Raw genomic sequence first — 19,358 nt, forward strand, 5'->3', positions numbered from 1 at the left:
TTTTTTTTTTTTTTTTGCGCAGGGTGGTTTTGCAGCATTTCAGAGAGGAGGCAAGTTAGGGCTGGAAGGCACCGCTGCGATTTTTCTAGGCCAACATGATCGTCTTACAAAGGCAGAGAGGGTGGGTCCTAGGCCAAACACGGACAGTTAGGTGTAATCCTGGTCTCCCCCGCATCCTGTATTAGGATTGGAATCCAATTCCCCTAATTCCCTAACCAGCCGCAAGGAACTATGGGGATATAAGGAACAAAATCACATTTACTGAGGGCCTCCAGTCTGTCAGGCATTTTGGACTTTAAAGAAAGCCTGTGTGTTAGGTAGTGTGCCTATTTAAGACTGGCATTGGTAAATGGCCACAGTAGCTAGTGAGTGGCAGAGTTGGGGTCTGATGAGGTTGCAATGTAAACAGAGAAGAGGCATTAGTATCGGATTAGGCGTGGTGCTGATCTGAGAAGACTTCCTAAAGAAGGAGATCCTTGGGTTGATATATAACAGAACAGCTGTGTCCTATGGAGTTGAACTTTATAGTTAATATCACTGGAAGGAAAGATATACGTAGGGATGTGGCATTTGATGAGAAAAACAATAAGTAATGGACCCGGGGAAGCCTGAGTAGAAGTAAAACTCTGATTGATGGAATGGTTAGAGGTGGAATGAAAAATTACGAGTGATATCAAGGAGTCAATAACAGCGCTTCAGTGAAGGAGTGATTCAGTTGCCTGATACTCCAGAGAAGTAAAATTAAGGATGAGGAAGTTAATGTAGCAATATAGAAACATTAGCTAGAGCAGTTTCAATTAGGATAGAAGCCAGAGTGAAGAAATATGGCTATAAAGGAATACCAGCCAGAAAACCAAATGTGAGATAGGAAACTCAAGGGGGAGATTGAAGATCGAGAAGCGGGATTGACAAGATTCCTGATGAGGCTGTAAATAAGGTTGGAGGGATTAGCCTTGAAACTGTGGGGCCTTTTCCACAGATGCGATGATGGAAGAGAAGTTTGAAAGTGGAAATTCTGAAATCTATGAAGTAGAAGGCAAGGTCATCTGAGTGTGAGGGCTAAGTGGGAGGGTGGGAGAAAATCTAAGGAAAGAAGTTAAAGTTTGGAATAGTTGTTGAAGTTAAGGACACACAGAAGGGTCGTTGGTCACACCACTCTAAAGTTTGTGTCATTTTTCTCCAACAGTAGCCTGCAGCTGGGATATTGGAGCAGAGGGAAATGGTTGGGTTAATCTGGGCTGAGGTTTTGCATAGCAGAGGTGCAGAAACAAGGGGCAAGAAAGGGGAACTTGATAGTGAATGATTAAAATGAAAGACCTGGGGTTTAGGCCAGATGAAGAAAAGTGAAGCCAAAAGTGAACTGCTTAGGAAGAAACATGCCCTGAGACTCATCTGAAGGTAACTCCAGGGTCCAAAAGCCTGGTAAGGCAGGTTAGGTCAGCCAGACCACACATTTGATACAACCTTTAAAAAAAAGTAAAGTTCAGAGCCCTCTAAGTTTTCAGAGGGATTTCTGGAACTGCCACTAGCTTTTGATACTGTAATAAAGCAGTGATAACAAAGGTTAAGTCAGATGTTCATTTATTAAATACAAGCTTTGACAAACACCCCCAGGCAAGTATGACAAGAAGTAACCTTCCTGGAATGTTCCAAAATACAGTTACGTTGATCAAGTTTTATTTCAATCAAACTTTTTGTCGTTTTGTTCTTCATTTTCTTTGTTTCTAGGTTCTTTTTCTTTTCCAAGCAGTTAGAGCATGTGCATTATTTCCTCACATGACATCAACAGTGCAGCATCAGCCTCTGACTTGTAAAGGCACCCAGTAGACTTATGCTCTGTGCAATGGCTGCTTAGTAACCAGCATCAAATAAAGTAATGAAGCTTTTGTAGAGTGTGATACCAAATAGCAACTGGCACCTTCACCTGCACCATTAAAAAACCTTTGACATTTCTTTCAGTTTTCACATATCCATTAAAAACTATATTAAAAACAAACAAACTCAGATTGCTTGATAAAACGTACTTAATTTTCCAAGTTTAGTATTACCCTCTTAGTAAGCAATACTAGAGCTGATTAAAGAGTCTTCACTTTCCTATCATATGCTAGCAAAGCCAACACATAAAACTAGGTATGTCATAAAGCCTGCTCTAATAGATTTAGAGCTTGCTGAGTTCCAGAAAACACAAGCCCTCTTTAAGCTTCTGAGTGCACATATGCACCATGTTGTACCACGATCATAATTTTTTAGTCTCATTTTTGGGATGTCTTAAATTACTTCAAGGAAAGGAAAAAGGCACCGAGGACACTTGGTTTCCTTACCAACAGTGGCCTTAAGCTACGCACTTGCCTTTGTGATGCGTTTATAGATGTTCAGCAGCATTAATGGTGCCACAGCCATTCATAAAAAGTTTCAGGAAAAGAGATTTTTTAAAACAAAAACAAAAACCCTTGCCAGAAAAGGCTTACAATCTGAAGACTTAATACGGAAGTAGAATACAGACACAGATACAAGAGGCAGCATAGAGGTTGTTAACTAGAAAGCTGCTGGGAACAGCTGCCTTCTAAGGTTTTGTGCCCGTTTTTTCCTCCAATTTTCTCCTATAAAACTCTGGTCTTTTCCCCACTTCTTTTAAAAATGAAAATATCCTACTACATTGGGTTTGGAAGATAAATGCAAATAAATTGAAGCTTATTTTATACAGTTCATTCTCAGAGAAGTAAAGGAGGATAATAAATATGAAATGAAGCTCATTTTAAGAAAATAAACAAATCCTGTCAACCCATGCCTTAAAGGCCCAGGGAGCATACTGAATTACTATCTTACATTCTGGCATTTGCGAGAGTCCTAGACGGCCTTTTTCATTTATAAGCACAGCAATAGGCAACATATACTTTATATCTAGTGTGGGATGCCCTCTGACTTGAGGGTTTCCAGCTGATACCATCAAAAACACATCAAGGACTACTTATAACAACTTGTGTTGGATTACCGTAAAACTACCATTTTATTTGAAAGAGGCCGTGGTTAACAATAATATCCTCTAAATGAAGCAATGACCCCTTTTTCTAGATCATACCACTTTTCTTGTTAGTTATATTTTCGGGCTTAGAGGGATAGTGATATAGACAGTCCATAGGAGAATGTGCCTCACTCAGCATGTTAAGCTGCACAACTGAGTAGGGAACTCAAGCTCAACCTGTAAAAGTGGGGCCCATCCATCTACTAACTACATAGGGCTAAGTGGGTATTTAAAATGGTTTGTGGACAAGGTTGTGCTCAAATTCCTGCTCTGTTAATTGATGACCTAAGGCTGAGTTAGAAGCAGCTCTTAGAAGTCAAGTCATAAGCCCAAACAAACGTTAACTATATACATTTTACAGTCTCAGAATTTTGTCTAGAATAAGTGTTAGTAAACATGGCCACACACTGCCTACATCTTACCATGGAAGAGACAATATAAAATGGTACTCTGTTTATACTAGACCAATATAAAAATGTACATGGTGTGTGTATGTAGGTGTGTATATATATATACTGAGATATACTGCTGATATTAGTGTCTTAAAATGACATTTTTCATAGTTACAATATTTGTTGCCTAACTTTTCTACTCAAGCCTAGTCCTGATTTCCAGCAGATGAAAAGGGCCCAACAGCCTTCTTTTTTCACCTCAGAATTTTCTGAATAAAGTGTCAAAACTGCAAATTTGTTCTACCAATCCTCCTAAAAATATTACAGGGCTAAATTTTCTGTGGTAATGACAACTCCATGGGGGAGTGTTTGGCCTCCAAGGTATCTTTGAGTTACAAGATAATACACAACTAAGAGCTACCAACTGAAGTTGCGTAAGATTCCTTTTTTCATGTCATCTTTCATCTTATTCAAAAATCTACTCAAACATCAAGGTATCTGCTTTTATACAAAATGTTATTCTGTAACATTGCAGAGCTGTAACAAGGAAAAGGGCTGAAGTCTGGGTCATAAAGTCTAGTAAATACCTTGATAACACAGGACTTTCTGATATCAGCTGTCACTGAAATACGTGACCATCATATACTTAAAAGCAGTGCTCACCAAAGATGTCTGAGCAGTTCTTGGAAGAGAAACAGTAAGGTGGCAGGAGGTTTTAGTAGTTGAAGTTAATGTAATTTAAGGTAAGAAAAGGAAGAAGAAAGAACAGGAAGAGATATAAAAAAGGGTAAAAATTAGTGATGATTTCCAAACATGGTGATGCTATAATTTCCTGCAAGCCAGGAGCACTGTAAAGTTCTTAGGAATTTTAATTATCATAATTTGAGAAAGAGCAGTTCTCTAATTTAGTAAAGGGTGAAGAAAAAAAAAGAAAGAAAGAAAAAGGAAAGGAACAGAACCAGAAAGGGAGAAACCACAAACAACTGTTTATCTACACTCTGGGGTTGGTTTTTGGTTTGTTTAGGTCACAGTATTTATTCAAGTTGCTCCTTTTGTTGTTGTTTCCTCTCTGCGAGCCACCGTTGGATTTTTGATTTTAGTTCTGTGTTTGGCCGGATCTGGTCCATGGTGAGGGGACTACGGTTAAAGGGATCTGTTTGGTCACTGAGACAAAAAGAGAAATGGGGTTATTTCCGTAAGTTCTAACATCTTCAGCCAAAAAGAGAATACCTAGGCATCCCACCTTGAGACTGAAGCTAGAGTGTATTATGATTCTGAATCAAGTGCTGACTTGAGGTTAGAAAGAATGGGATGACAGAGAGTGATTTGGGAGGTTTTTTGTTGTTTTTTTGCAGATTTTTTAGCTACTTTGTCTCTCCGCTTAACAAACTTTATCTCAACCTTGCTCTTCAGATGGTATTTGATTCCATTTCCCCAAGACAGAGACCTTATAACAATCATGTCGGCATAAAGAGCTGTTTGTAGTTTTAGTGACAGACTCTTGAAACAGTATAAGGTGTTAAGGGATAAAGCTTTGTAGGCTGACACTCGATTTAGCTAGCTGATTGCTCTTCAAGTAAATGCAGATTATGGCTTCCTCATAGGTAAGATGATATACCTTCTCTCTGTATTCTGAAGCCACGATAAAAATATAAACTCTCACTGACACTTTGGAAAAGACATACTACCCAGCACAGCATCATGCATATAGCGAGTGCTTAATACCAAATACCATCATAGTAGAACATCCTTTTTTCCAATATTTAAAAAATATTATTTCCCTATATCTGGGTCAACTTATATAACTTCATTTTAAATAGGCAGAGTCTCTCAGTACCCATTTCTTTCTAATGCTGCACTTAGAGTAGGCAGGCTGGGGAAAACTTGTAGTCACCATGGCTGAGTCCAACAGCTGCAGCAGAATGTGGGTAAACCCATACGATGAGTGTAAAACCTGAATTTTTTTTTTCAATCTGTCTTTCATATTTTTACAACTAAAGTAAAATTAAAACAATTTCAAGTCAACTTATACTCCAGGTTGACATATTTTATAATTGATAGAAATTAGTTCCTTGAGGAAGGAAGAGGTAAGGTTAGCTCCAGCATTTCTCAACAGGTGTCTTGTTTTGGATGTTGAAATCCTTAACAATCAAGTGATATACTTCTACCAAAATGCCTCCTCAACACAATACGTTAATAAATCAACAATGTGGAGTACCTATTGGGCGCACAGTACTGTACTGGGAGAAAAAGATGATAGCAGACAAATGTACACCTGTACTCTTGAGGCTGCTTTTGGGGGCTGGCTTACCTGAGCAAATGTCTGGCAATGGTGGATCTATCCACAGTGACTCTGGAAGACGGCAGCACCACAGGGTCAGACATCAGTGTGCTCATGATGGGATCCAGAAACTCATCACAGGCGTCTGCATAGGTCTCCTCTTCCTGTTGCTGGAGGTCTGCTAGAGACTGAGCACAAATACCGGGCAGTTACGGGGAAATCACAGAAGCAGCTGAACTCAAAATGCTCAATGACTATACCTTAATCTTCAAGTGTTATTGTTAGTATCCCTTTACGGCGACAGTAACAATTCTCAGCTTTATGTTCTAAACAAGCCAATATGGATACTATAGGAGCAAGTTTAACATTCAGCCCCAACTCTGAATCTTCAGTTTGGGTCAGCTGCTAGCAGCCATGACCAGAAATGGATTTAAATGTTAACAGGGAAAAAAACCACACGCTCAACATCCATCCTTCTGACAACAACCCGGCTGTAAGGGGTGGGGGTTGGAGGGGGTTATTATTTGTATAATTACAGAGTTACCCATGCAGTCTGTGTATGAAAAGCAGTTTCCGGTTTTAGGTACAAACAGGTATGGGAATTTAAAAGTGGCTTCAACATCTGATTGAACTTTAGTTCCTCAGCGATCCATCTGCCTAAGCTCTAGGCAAAGATGAAGCCCAATTCAATAAATAAGTAACTCAACGAAGGGAAGACTGTTATCAATTAGGAAGGTTTTCCATTAGACTCTGTGCCGTAATTTTTCCTTCTTCATAAATGCAAATGAAGCTGCTCCAACGAAAGGGATTAGCTGAGTACAATACAGTATTTTAATCTTTAAAATGTATGGCCATTCCTACATAAGCCAACTACCAACTACAAATAGAGAGAACAGAGAAAAATCAATAAAAATCAATGACTAAAAGCTACTAATCTTGAATTGTATTCTAAAACGTTCTGCATAAGTATCGTAGATTTTCAAATCTATTGGTAACACTGTACACAGAAGTTTTCATAAGAACAGCCTATTAAAAATCTGTAAATTCTTTATAGTAGAAGCTTCTTAAATTATTTTTCTGTTCTCACCCTCATATTGAAAAGAGTAGTACTATTAAAGAATATGGTAGTTTTAGCTATTGACTAATCAGAAGAATCAGCTATTTATATTTTCTCAACGCAATACTCTTTTGCCCTCTCAAATTGGGTAAAAAAGCAGAACGGCTGAGTTGACATGGTTTTTATTGAACATGTTAATAAGCAAATTATCCTCCTCCTTACCTTGATTCTCTCTGCTAAGTTGCTGAAAGCCACAATCATATTCCCAGGCTTATTTATTTTCTTCAGGACTCGGACTGTCTGTGCAAAGAGAGTTGGGGAATAGGAACGTCCATCCTTGGGCACAGTGGCACAGAAATTCTCCTCATCCCTAGAAGGTCAGCATCAGAAAGAAACTGAGCATCAGAAGATAGGTCAAAGAGGGCAATAACGGATGGGTTGAGGAACAAAGTTCCTCATCACTTATGTACCATGAATGTTCTTTTGATATAGAATGATTTCTTCTAATTTTTAGGAAGGAAGTCTTATCAAGTATCCCATGACCTTAAAAATATACTGCTTTTCCAAACAATGGAACAATCAGTAAAGTTTATCTTTGCACAGATCAAGGCAGAATGTTGGAAATTCCAAATAACGTCCCACAGGTCATACAAAATCTCATTATTTAAAACTACAGAAGATTCCTTCATCAGCCAACTAGAAACAAACCATTTCCTTTCTATTTCCACATAATTACCAGCTAGTCATTCCACTGTCAAAACCCCCAGTTAAAACATGAGCAAGCCCTCTGGCCTGCCCAATTAAATCTCAGGTACCCAAGATTTAAGTAGATGGTGCAGATATCTGAAACGAGCTGCTGGGGTTTGAAGTCAAATTCACTGAAGTCCTTGACTTTTAAGGCCCCCATCTTGGGGCCAACCAGGTGCTGCAGGAAGTAGTTCAGCATGGAGATGATGCGCTCAGCCAGGAAAGGATGCACAAAGAGGGATCTGATCTCTGGAAAAAAAGCCAAAGTTGGTGAAGACTCAATCCATTAGCAATCTTCCACTTACAATGTCTTAGAGTTTTACTTGGAGACCTCTGGGGACTGCTATTTTTTAAAATACATTTTCATTGCAGTAATATTAGAAAATATTAGACAAGGAAAAGCAAACAAACAAAATATAAAAACTACTACTCAGATGTAAACACTTAACATTTTGCTAATATATCCTTCTAGCTTTTCTGTCCATATTTACATACATATACATTTATAAAACAAAATGATTATCAGATTGTACATATTCTGTAACTTACTTTTTTCATTAATGATATCGTAAATACCTTACCATTTCAGTAAATATAGGTTCTTGTGCTGTCCAACATGGTAGCCACTGGCCACATGTGACTATTTAAATTAATTAAAATTAAATAAAAAATTCAGTTTTTCAGATACACTACCCACATTTCAAGTATTCAATGGCCACGTGGCTAGTACCTATAGTATTGGACAGTCCAGATTTATAGAACATTTCCATCACATAAAGTTCTATAGGATAGTGACGAGTCATACCTTTTTTTTTTTTTGCGGTACACGGGCCTCTCACTGTTGTGGCCTCTCCCGTTGTGGAGCACAGGCTCCGGACGCGCAGGCTCAGCGGCCATGGCTCACGGGCCCAGCCGCTCCACAGCATGTGGGATCCTCCCGGACCAGGGCACGAACCCGTGTCCCCTGCATCGGCAGGCGGACTCTCAACCACTGCGCCACCAGGGAAGCCGTCATACCCTTTTTAATGGCCACATAGTTTTCTAATGTGTGACTACACCATGAGTTATTTATTTACTCTATCTTTATTGCTGGACATTACTATTGTTTTCAATTTTTTCTTATTATAAGCATTTCACTAACTGATGAACTTCACTGTGTACATATCTTGTAGACATTACTTCCTCCAACAAATTTGTAAGGGACTGCTAGGTCACGTCATGAATGAATGAATGAATGAATAAATAAATAAATACCAAGTGCAACAAGCCAAGTAGTATAAGGCTTACTTAGTACTGCTGGCTCTTAATTTTTCAATTTTAGTCATTATCTGTTGACTCTACTACTGATGAGAGTTTAGCTCTCATTGCTGTCCCTCTTCCCCAAATACAAATTCCCCTAATATATAAACAAATCTTTGGTGAAATAATTTAGACTTTGTCATTAAGATTATGTAAATGTCATATACAGCAGAGCCACATAGTATTCTAATGATTATATGTATAAAGTAATATATACTTTTTATTTTTATTTTAAAAATAATATATATTTTAATTAAAAGATTTTTTATTTATTACTATTTTTGGCTGCATGGGTCTTTGTTGCTGTACACGGGCTTTCTCTAGTTGCAGCAAGCAGGGGCTACTCTTCGTTGTGATGCACAGGCTTCTTATTGCAGTGGCTTCTCTGGTTGCGGAGCATGGGCTCTACATGTGCAGGCTTCAGTAGTTGTGGCTTGCAGGCTCTACAGTGCAGGCTTAGTAGTTGTGGCGCACGGGCTTAGCTGCTCCACAGCATGTGGGATCTTCTCGGACCGGGGCACGAACCCGTGTCCCCTACATCGGCAAGTGGACTCTCAACCACTATGCCACCAGGGAAGCCCCTATACCTTTTTTTTTTTTTTTTTTTTTTTTTTTTTTTGCCCGTTGCGGAGCACAGGCTCCGGATGAGCAGGCTCGGCGCCCATGGCTCACGGGCCTAGCTGCTCCGTGGCATGTGGGATCTTCCCAGACCGGGGCACGAACCCACATCCCCTGCATCGGCAGGCGGACTCTCAACCACTGCACCACCAGTGAAGCCCCTATATATACTTTTTTTTCCCTGCTTATTTTCAGAGTACCTATAATGAAATCTTTCTAAACTCTCCACCAGAAATGTAAAACTCTCAAAAATAATTTTTGGAGATGTTCTTTCTGGAAGCTTCCATTCCTCACTCCAATCTGGACTCCTTGTTTTATAGGCCTATGGTGTGGTGGTCACACAAGCTACCTCTGTCATCAGCCTGGGAACTTCCTTTGCATCTCTCTTACAGGATTCCACTTTCCTCCTTCGTTTTGATGGAGTATATTCATCCTTTCGTAGCTTTTCAAAAAAGGGTACACTGGAAGTAAATGTGATACCTTCACATCTGAAGATGTCCTTATATTTTACCTGCAAACAGGGTAAAACTGTTTGGTTGGCAATAAGATTCTAGGCTGAAAAGATATTTTCCAACAGGACTGTGTTCCAGCTTCAAACGTCAGTGCTGTGAAATTCAAAGATGTTTAAATCATTGTACATGACCTGATTTTTCTCTGGAAACTTTTAGGTACGCTGATTTTCTGAAATGCCACAATGATATACCTTAGTGTGGGGGTTTAAAAATTCCCTGCACTGGGTACTTGGTGGCTCCTTTTAATTTAGACTCTCTTAGTTTTGGGGAATTTGGGGGGTATTATTTCTTTGATAACGTCCTTTCATTTTTCTCTTTTGACACTTCCTAGATTGATCCTTTATTTTCTTGTTTTCTCTTCTAATTTCCATCTTTTTCTGTTCTACTTTCATGGAAGAGTTCCTTGAATTTATCTTGTAACCCTTCTACTGACTTTTCAAAATTTCTGAAGTTATATTTTCAATATCCAAGAGCTCCTTCTTGTTCTTTGCATAATCCCTTGTGTTGCCTCTTTGTTTCTGTTTTATGTATGCTGTATCTTCTCTCATACCTCTGAGATTATAAAGATATTTTAAAGCAGCAGTCCCCAACCTTTTTGGCACTAGGGACTGGTTTCGTGTAAGACAATTTTTCCACGAACCGGGGGTGGGGGTGGGGTGATGGTTCAGGCGGTAATGCGAGTGATGGGGAGCAAAGGGGAGTGGCAGATGACGCTTCGCTCACTCGGCCGCCACTCACCTCCTGCTGTGCGGCCCTGTTCCTAACAGGCTGTGGACCGATACTGGTCCGCGGCCTGGGGGGTGGGGACCCCTGTTTTAAAGAGTTTTCATCTATTATCTGTGTTTCACATTTCCTCAAATATCTGGTGATCCTTGGGTTGTCATTTCATATATAATCAATATAAAAATTATTAATGAAAGGTTTTACTTTGTTTATAAATACAAAGTCTTGCAGTGTGTATTTTCTACTTACATCACATCTCAATTCTGACTAGCCAAAGTTTAAATGCTTGAGAGCCACATGTGGCGAGTGACTACTGAACTGGACAGTGCAGCTCTAGAGGGAGGAGAGATAAATATCTCTGTTTGATCTACCACATTTAACCAGAGTTCAAGAATATTTTTTTCAGGTAACACAAACACCCCCAGATATACTGATATGGGTAAGTTGTGTCCTCAAGAAAAATTACACTAACTTATGCTTTCTGGCAGCTGTGTGAGGATGACCATTTCCTCATTCCCATGTCAACAATGGACAACATCATTCTTTTTGAAGCTTCTCTAGTGTTTCACTTCCTCTCAGACTGTGGAGGAGGATACTGTCACCAGAGTCTCAGTGGGCTGATCCCTCAAATGAAGCAGATCTTAACCACTGCATGTTTTGGGAAAGCAGTGTGTTGTATCCTTACCTGATGTCAGAAAGGCAAGGGTACCAATTGTTTCATTGGACATGATGTTATGGAAACGTGCCAGCTGTCCAAACATCTGCAGGCCAGCCTCCTTCTCTCGGCGAGCTTCTGGAGTCAGACTGTCCCATTCACCTCGGTCCTTCTCAATTTGTTGAATTTTTATCTTGCTCAAATACTACAGAAACCAGAGTGGAAGGTATCAGAGAACAAAGTGTATTGAAGGGAAGATGATATTTAAGAGGTCCTATTTAAAATCTAGTCTACTAAGCTGGGAAAACCACGGACTACCTAAGAGACATGAGGCTTTATTTCTCAGCACAGGGCTTAAGTTTAAAAAGAAATTGTGGGGAGACTTTCCTGGCGGTCCAGTGGCTAAGACTGCACACTCCCAATGCAGGGGACATGGGTTTGATCCCTGGTCGGGGAACTAAGAATCCTGCATGCTGCAAGGCACAGACTTAAAAAAAAAAAAAGGACGAAAAAAAGGACAAAAAAAGATAAAAAAGAAATTGTGGGAAAAATTGCTTCAGCCTGGGTAGACTTATGGGTAATTCCCCTGGAAATATTATAGTCTATGAAATAGAAACGAGGATAAATAGTATATGAAATATTGGTAAAAGCAAACAGGCTACAGGGAAAAAAAAGATGAAAGATGAAAAAAAACCCACCCCCCAAAACTGCTTATCAAAAAACAAAGCTCTATCAAATATGCAAAATGTCTGGAAGGAGAACCATAAATATTTAAAACCCTCTACCTCTCACCATTTTTGCTGTTGTAGCAAGCATGTTAAACTTACAGTCCCATGAAAACGCCGTCTGTGTCATTCTGTTACATAGCTCTTGCTTAGCAACGTCTATTTATTACAGGACTTGTTTTCTAAGGCAACAGATCTAAAATCTTCAAGTATGGGATTATGAACAAAGCAGGAACATTTTCTCACAAATTAAATACAAGTTACTGGGAGATTGCTAATCAATACGAGGAGTGTGTGGGCTATCCAACAGGCTACCCTCATGATTTACCTGCTTTGTCTCCCTTTGGGTCACTGCCCTATCTTACACCTGTCGCAGATAAGGGAAGTTTTTATAGGAGCAATAAGAAGCTCCACGAGGGAGGGTTAAGCTGAAGGAACTGAGAGACCCCCAGGTGTATACTTTGTAAAACTCACGTTTCAGGTATAGCTAAAGATTTGTGAGGCAGTGGACAGATGAAGAGTACTGATGACTTGGAGTCTTTATGTGAAATAATAACCCAAACCAGAGATTTTTTTTCCAAATAGTGGTAAAAAGTCAGAATCTTTTAGGAAAGAGGGCTAAGAATCATTGCCTTGGTCAGTCACTGTTACTGATGTCTTGGGATGAAGAAAGCTGAAAGTCACTAACTGAACGAAGATCCTCTGATTTCCTTCTGTAGTGCTAGACTGATTAGTTCTGCCAGTGTACCTTAGTTTGGCCTGTCACACTTTCTTTTCCACTCTCTGCCAAAATATCATCCTAGCTCATAAGGCCCTTAGTCTTGGTCTGTAATGGAACAATACCTATCAAACTCTACAAGGGCAAGGTTGGTGGTACATTACTACTTGCAAATTTTTGGTGTCCAAGACTGGCACTAGGGGATTGAAAGCATAAGGATTGCTCTATTATAACTAAAAGGTAAAAAGTATGTATGATGGTATAAGGGCAGTTAAATCTGTTTGTTTGTTTGTTTTTTTACCTGTATGGCTTCATCCAAAAGGAAGATGGCATCGTTCATTAGCAGGTTAAGAAAGCGGAGGAAAAGTGGGGGATTCATGGCTTCTAAATTCTTAGAGGCATAGTCAGCCAAATCCTGTAAGTCCCAGCCCAAGAAAAAAACATTTTAGTACTGAATCACAACCCATTGGGGCTTATGTGGAGCAAAACTCAGATAACTCAATTTTGGTTTCACCAAAAACATTCTCACCTTAATGCTCTCTCGATAGGTATCTGTTCCCCACATGTACCTGAGGATGGGATACATGGGGCGGCGGTAATTAAACTTCTGCTCAAACTGATGGGGGTCTCCTGGAGTAAGGTAAGAGCAAAACATCAGCAAAGGTGGTGCTATTAGAGAAAAGGCAAGAGCTTATGTTTATGTGTAGCCATTTTATAAAAATTCTGAATGTGTCAAGGCTACCGGCAAGACCTGCCGTGGGAGTTGAAGGCCTAGAGTCATAATCAAGTGTTTGCTTATTTCCTTACCGACGGAACAAGAGGGGGCCATATAAATGATACAGTACTCAGAAAAGGACAAGGACTGAGCTGCAAAATAAAAGCCAAGGGAAACAAATGCTTCCATATCCAAATGTAGACTACTTATCAGACTTTGAATGAGGCCTCTGAGCTGGCCATTGTGGCAGAGCCAGCCACGTGCAGGATGGGCTACTAAAAGTAATCCCCACATTCTTCATGGATAACATCCCAACTGTGTGGCCAATTGGTTCTTGATTACTCTGAAAAATCAGGCCAGGAGCTAAAAATCTGGCTTATACTGCTTTTGACATGCCAGAGGTACCACCAGAGCTCTACAGGTTGGGTCATATAATAAAGGAGGGGCATGGGATTTGGAGTCAGGAGACTTAGGTTTTCCTTCTGGCTCCACTTAATGCAAGTCTCTTACTCTTTCTCAACTCCCACTTCCTCAGAAAATAAAACAGGAATTATAATACACCCTCTAATATTACAACCAAAGGGTCATAGTGGCTGTATAATGAGATAACCGCAATGATTTATTGTGCAACTTCTTATATATTATAAAGATTTACATACACTGCCTCAACCATCACTTCAACCCCTTTTACAAATGAGGAAACTATATCTCAGAGGTAAGCAAGTAACAAAGTCAAAATTCAAATATGGAAGGTCAGTAAAGTATTAAATGTCTCTTTAATGTTAATTGTATTTATCACTGGCTGGTAGGACATCCCCTTTAAAAGGGGTCTTAAGTAACTGCTTTGCGTATCTTGTTTACTGGTTGAGAGGTGGTACTGTTTACTCAGACATAGCATCTCAGGGTTACAGCTCAAAAGGGCATGAGAAAAAGGGAATGTTGCCTGCTGTTATTCTTTTTTTTTTTGCTGTACGCGGGCCTCTCACTGCTGTGGCCTCTCCCGTTGTGGAGCACAGGCTCCGGATGCGGAGGCTCAGCGGCCATGGCTCATGGGCCTAGCCGCTCCGCGGCATGTGGGACCTTCCCAGACCGGCGCATGAACCTGTGTCCCCTGCATCGTTAGGCGGACTCTCAACCACTGCGCCCCCAGGGAAGCCCCCTGCTGTTATTCTTAATCTAACAATTAAATTGTATGAGAGTTAGACCGTTTGGATAAGACAAAAGAATATCTCAATCAGCACACTGTCTCATTATCCACCACTCTGTAATTTTGAGGCAGAGAAAAATAAAGACCTGGGGTTTTAACTGGACAGCCTAATTTATTTGAGTATGATTCTATCAAAAATTATAGTAAAGTTGTTAACAGTATGCGTTTTTCTTTTTTAAGGTGAGAGAGACCTGATTCTACCACTTAATTGTATGACATAAACAAATAATTTAATCTTTTTGAGCATCCATGTCTTCATAGGTAAATGGGGATAATAGAGTAAAACTTTCCAGATGGTGACAGATTAAGGAAACAATGTGAAAAAAGCACTTAGCATCAAGGGTAGTACATGATAGGTATTCAATAAATAATGGCTTATGATTATTTTCCTGACATTTAAAAACTGATCAGCGATCAGTTTCTTGGTTCTAGACTGCTTTACCTGTAAACTCAATGTCCACAAAGACCTTGATTAGAGCTTCTGCAAGGTGGGATGCATAGGGAAAGTTGCAGAACACACGTTTCCGGTGGAACACACTGGATACCAAGGGATTTGGGGTCTGATCCATGTGGGGCATCACTGCTTCCAACACCTCAGCGAGTTTGGCCCTTAGGTGGGGATTCTTCATCCTATGAATAGGGCAGAAAGCAAACTGAGCAGGCAGAAAATTTAACTCCCAAATTTATAACTATTCTCTCCATACGAGGAGTCAAAACATCATATATCATCTGTACAGAGTTACAGGGGAAAACACGACTCCGCAGTTTTAAGTCAGTCAATTTCTGGGGGATATGCAGAGTGTACCATTCAGCTCTTTAAGATCACAGCTTACCAATTACGAGGATGAGTACTTAAGTTTCTATTTAATGCTCTGCCATTCTGTTTACTTCTCTATAACAATGCACGACTTACTATTTACTATTCTCTGACAGCTTCATCTGGGATAAACTTGCCTTTCCAAGCTTTCTGAGGCTAAGGGCCAGGATATAATTATTCCACGTTACTTATAATGCATACCATGTGCGCCTAATACTTGTTGACTTATGATTTTTCGTTAGGTCTGCTCAGTTCAGTGAAGGACTGGCTTCTACCTATGTCTCACTGACACGGCTCAGGGGATTGTGGGTCTCTTCTTTGTGCAGCAAATTCTCACTTACATACATACTGTTTCCTTTGGCCTACCACCAAAAAATCAGAGAAGCAACTCTACAGGTCAATGAGCATCTTCCTTTGGGAAGGAGGACTAGAAGCTATGAATGGTAAGATGAGATCAGAGGGCATTTACCCAAGTTTACTGCTCATCCAACTCAGAATTTTAAGAGCAAACTTTGTTATCATACATTAGAAGATCATTAGCACCTGGCAAGGTCTCTGGCATTAAGGTAACTATTTTAACCAGGGACTAGCAGTGAAATTCCCATCAGGTACCTTATATGCAGGTTCAAATTCTCTGTGGGCAAAGTCCTTTGTTTATTATGCCTCTCAAGTGTGGGATTTTGGGCTACCCATAAGGATAGTCAGGTGATTCATTAATGTTAACACAACTTCTGAAGGCAACCCCTTATGATTCAGGCTTGTTTATTTCTTGGTTTAGAAGTCTTCTGAATGTTTTGCAGCTCTAAACTGTGACAGAGCCATGCTTTCAGCACTTCACCTTTCTATGCTTCCAGTGAAAATGGTGATAAAATGAAGGACATGTTCCAGGGAATCTGCTGATGTCTCCAAGATGTCATCGGCAAAGCGGCGGAGAAAAATGAGGAAATCACCCAAGTTATCTGCAAAAAATTCTGAGAAAGAAAATATTCACTGGAATTAGCCAAACATCTGACTCTTTGTATTATGCAATATTTAAATTCCTCCCTTTTACTCTACTTAGCGAAGGTTAAAAAAACCCCAAATGTCTTGTAGGTACTAGAAATGACGATAAATTAATATAGAATCTCCTTTGAATGTAAGTCAATTTTTATTTTTATCCAAGTAAACAGAATAGTAGAGACATAAAATGTTAACACACCAGTGCAGTTTAAGAAAGTATACTGATAGACATATACTTCCACACTCAAGGTTAACTGTGTGTTAAAATAACACTTTAGATGAAAAGAATCTTGAATAGAAATGAATACATTAGATGACTATGGTCTTCACTCTCTGGGGTCCTCTACTGGTCTTTGCCTTCTAGTATTTATGCCCTTGTATATCTCCTCCTACACTATTCCAGGGTAGAAGACACACTATGGGGCACATAGAAGTGATGGCATGTCATTTCCATAATTAGGTTATAAAAGCCTACAGCTTCCATTTTGGTTCCCTGCTCTGAGGGAAGCCACCTGCCATACCATTAGCAGTACTAAGGAGAGTCCTGTGTGGCCTGGAAAAGAAGCCAGCAAGCAACTGAGGTTTGCCAACAACCACACAACTAAGCTTGTAAGCAGATGCTCCAGCTCTGATCGAGTCTTCAGATTCCCATGGCACTGGTGGACAGTCTGGCTGCAACCTCACGAGGGACCAGATTCAGAACCATGCAGCTAAGCTACTCCTGGATCACTGACCCATGGAAACTGTGTGTGATAATGTCTGTTGTGTTGAGTTACTATGTTCTGGGGTAATTTGTGACTCAGCAATAGATGACCAGTACAGTGATCAAGAACATGTAATTTGATTTTGACGGACAGTTTCTACCGACCCCTCACCAATATACATACATACACAATCTCACTTCTGGGTTAACCAAGAGGAGATGATTTTTTCCCCTAAGAATAGCACAGGGGGGTAGGTTAGACAAATAAATTTATAAGTTGAATGACAAACAACAGTAATGACAGAAACTAACAGCTCTGAAAACCCTGACTGCACTTCATCCTTTGAAGACTATTTTCTTATCTGCACAGCAGTGGCGACACAATGCTGAGGAACAAGCTGTCAGTTCCCCCAGGCTTCAACCAACAGACATTACCTACAGGTTTGAGTTGTTTCTCCAAAAACAGCTGAATGATAACTAAGGAAGGATATTTTGAGGATTAAACTTCCAACGTGACCCAGTTAAACTTAGATGGCTATAAATAGGAAGCTCCCAAGGTAGAGCCTGCTTACCTGGCACGTAAGCCAAAGAACTGTAGCCATCTGGCAAAGGAAAAGTTAGCTCTATCGGCTGTGAGCCTTCATTGCCTATGGCCAGTTGAACTAGGAGAACAGCCATGGACACCTGCAAATTTAGGCAGTTTTGCAGCATTTGCGGTTCAGTCATGGCAGTCTTAGTAGAAAGATAGATGGTCATCAGTCGTTCAAACTGCTCACGGAGGTTGTCAGCAGCAGGGCTAGAACTTTGCTGAGCATCCCGCCAGGCTACCTGCAGCCGATGCAGATTTTGGTTGATTTTTACCATCTGATCATGCAACCTGCCCCCAAGAAAGCAGAAAAGACTGGGTCAGGAGGCTCATATAGGGACAGGTGAGTACAGACCTTTTTTTTTTTTTTTAAATTTTAACATCTTTATTGGAGTATAATTGCTTTACAATGTTGTGTTAATTTCTGCTGTACAGCAAAGTGAATCAGCTATAGGTATACATATATCCCCATATCCCCTCCCTCTTGCACCTCCCTCCCATCCTCCTTTACAGACCATTTTTGAAAACCAAATCCTCACTTATTTATTCTATTATTCCCTTTTAGGATGTAGGGAGCTGCAGTTGTGATGACACAGAAGGTAATCACAAAAGTTATTGACAGGACAGAGGTGGGGGCATAGCACCGGGACAATGTTACCAAGTATTCAAGAATTGAATCTAATTACATAGATTAGTTGTCTTTGGCTGAAATGCACCATCCATAGAATGGCTCGGTTGAGCAGGGTGTAGATTGGGCTTTTATTATGTACAATATATAATGATCAGGCAAAGTACAAGAAGCCCAGCAGGGTAGTTTGACACCACACAAGTGCAATGATTGTACCTGGATGTGGTTATATGGATAGCCTTTCCGTGGTTGGTAGAGAACTAAAGCTGGTGAGAAAGGAGTCTAGATTACTAATGACCACATATCAACCAGTAGCCACCTATGATGCAGCCTAAGAGCAGCTTCCAGTCCTCTGATGCTCAATATAAAATTAAATGATTCTTCAAAAAGGGTCAGCCAAATGTTCTCTAATGAAAGGAAGACCCATAATTCAATGTTATAGATAGTTGTGTCTATGTATACAGTCCAAAGTCATTCTTGGCCTTGTGGATAACGTCTAGGGTTAGCTAGCCAATACTGGGAAACTAGATGACGTTCATTTTTGTGTTTGAATCTAGGTGGTTGAACAGGTTAAACACATGCTAAATTGTTATCTATTGTCTCACTTAAAATGTCAAAGATAGGGATAGAAAATGTCTCTAATAAAGATATAATTTCATTTTTCCAAAAATTTGCTGAGTTTTAAAAAATGCTGTGTCAGTTTAAGTATCCTGAAAAGGCATTAAAAATTGCTGTCCTCAATATACCTTCCTATATACTGTGAGTGAGTAGCTATTTTCTCCCCTTATTTATACTTGTCATAGTCAGCTAAATCAGAGGGAAAAAAAAAATCATAGAATGACATACAACCTTAGCCAGAACCAGACCATTTTTGGAAGTCATACACTTTAGCTCTCAAATCTTCACACTTCCAGAATCCTCCTTATCTTTGACACATAGATTTTTACGTTCCTG

At 39.9% G+C, this 19,358-nt stretch overlaps 1 protein-coding gene across 2 annotated transcripts in view; it reads right to left on the reverse strand.

Moving 5' to 3' along the window:
• Nucleotides 1-4,378: 4,378 nt before the first annotated feature.
• Nucleotides 4,379-19,358, reverse strand: part of UBE4A (ubiquitination factor E4A) — a 34,020-nt gene continuing 19,040 nt past the window's right edge. Inside the window, exons 11-20 of one of the 2 annotated variants that reach the window (XM_007456317.1) lie at nucleotides 17,763-18,067; nucleotides 16,327-16,459; nucleotides 15,114-15,301; nucleotides 13,279-13,379; nucleotides 13,051-13,164; nucleotides 11,337-11,511; nucleotides 7,568-7,748; nucleotides 6,975-7,122; nucleotides 5,726-5,883; nucleotides 4,379-4,578 (exon numbers count right to left, since the gene is read on the reverse strand). In XM_007456317.1, coding sequence (XP_007456379.1) covers nucleotides 4,449-4,578; nucleotides 5,726-5,883; nucleotides 6,975-7,122; nucleotides 7,568-7,748; nucleotides 11,337-11,511; nucleotides 13,051-13,164; nucleotides 13,279-13,379; nucleotides 15,114-15,301; nucleotides 16,327-16,459; nucleotides 17,763-18,067 — 1,633 coding nt within the window. In that variant the 3' untranslated portion in view covers nucleotides 4,379-4,448. The remainder of the gene's footprint in view (nucleotides 4,579-5,725; nucleotides 5,884-6,974; nucleotides 7,123-7,567; nucleotides 7,749-11,336; nucleotides 11,512-13,050; nucleotides 13,165-13,278; nucleotides 13,380-15,113; nucleotides 15,302-16,326; nucleotides 16,460-17,762; nucleotides 18,068-19,358) is intronic. The other variant, XM_007456316.1, reaches the window with a different exon arrangement.

This window comes from Lipotes vexillifer, unplaced genomic scaffold (assembly GCF_000442215.2).
Source record: "Lipotes vexillifer unplaced genomic scaffold, Lipotes_vexillifer_v1.1 scaffold753, whole genome shotgun sequence".
NCBI lineage: Eukaryota > Metazoa > Chordata > Mammalia > Artiodactyla > Lipotidae > Lipotes > Lipotes vexillifer.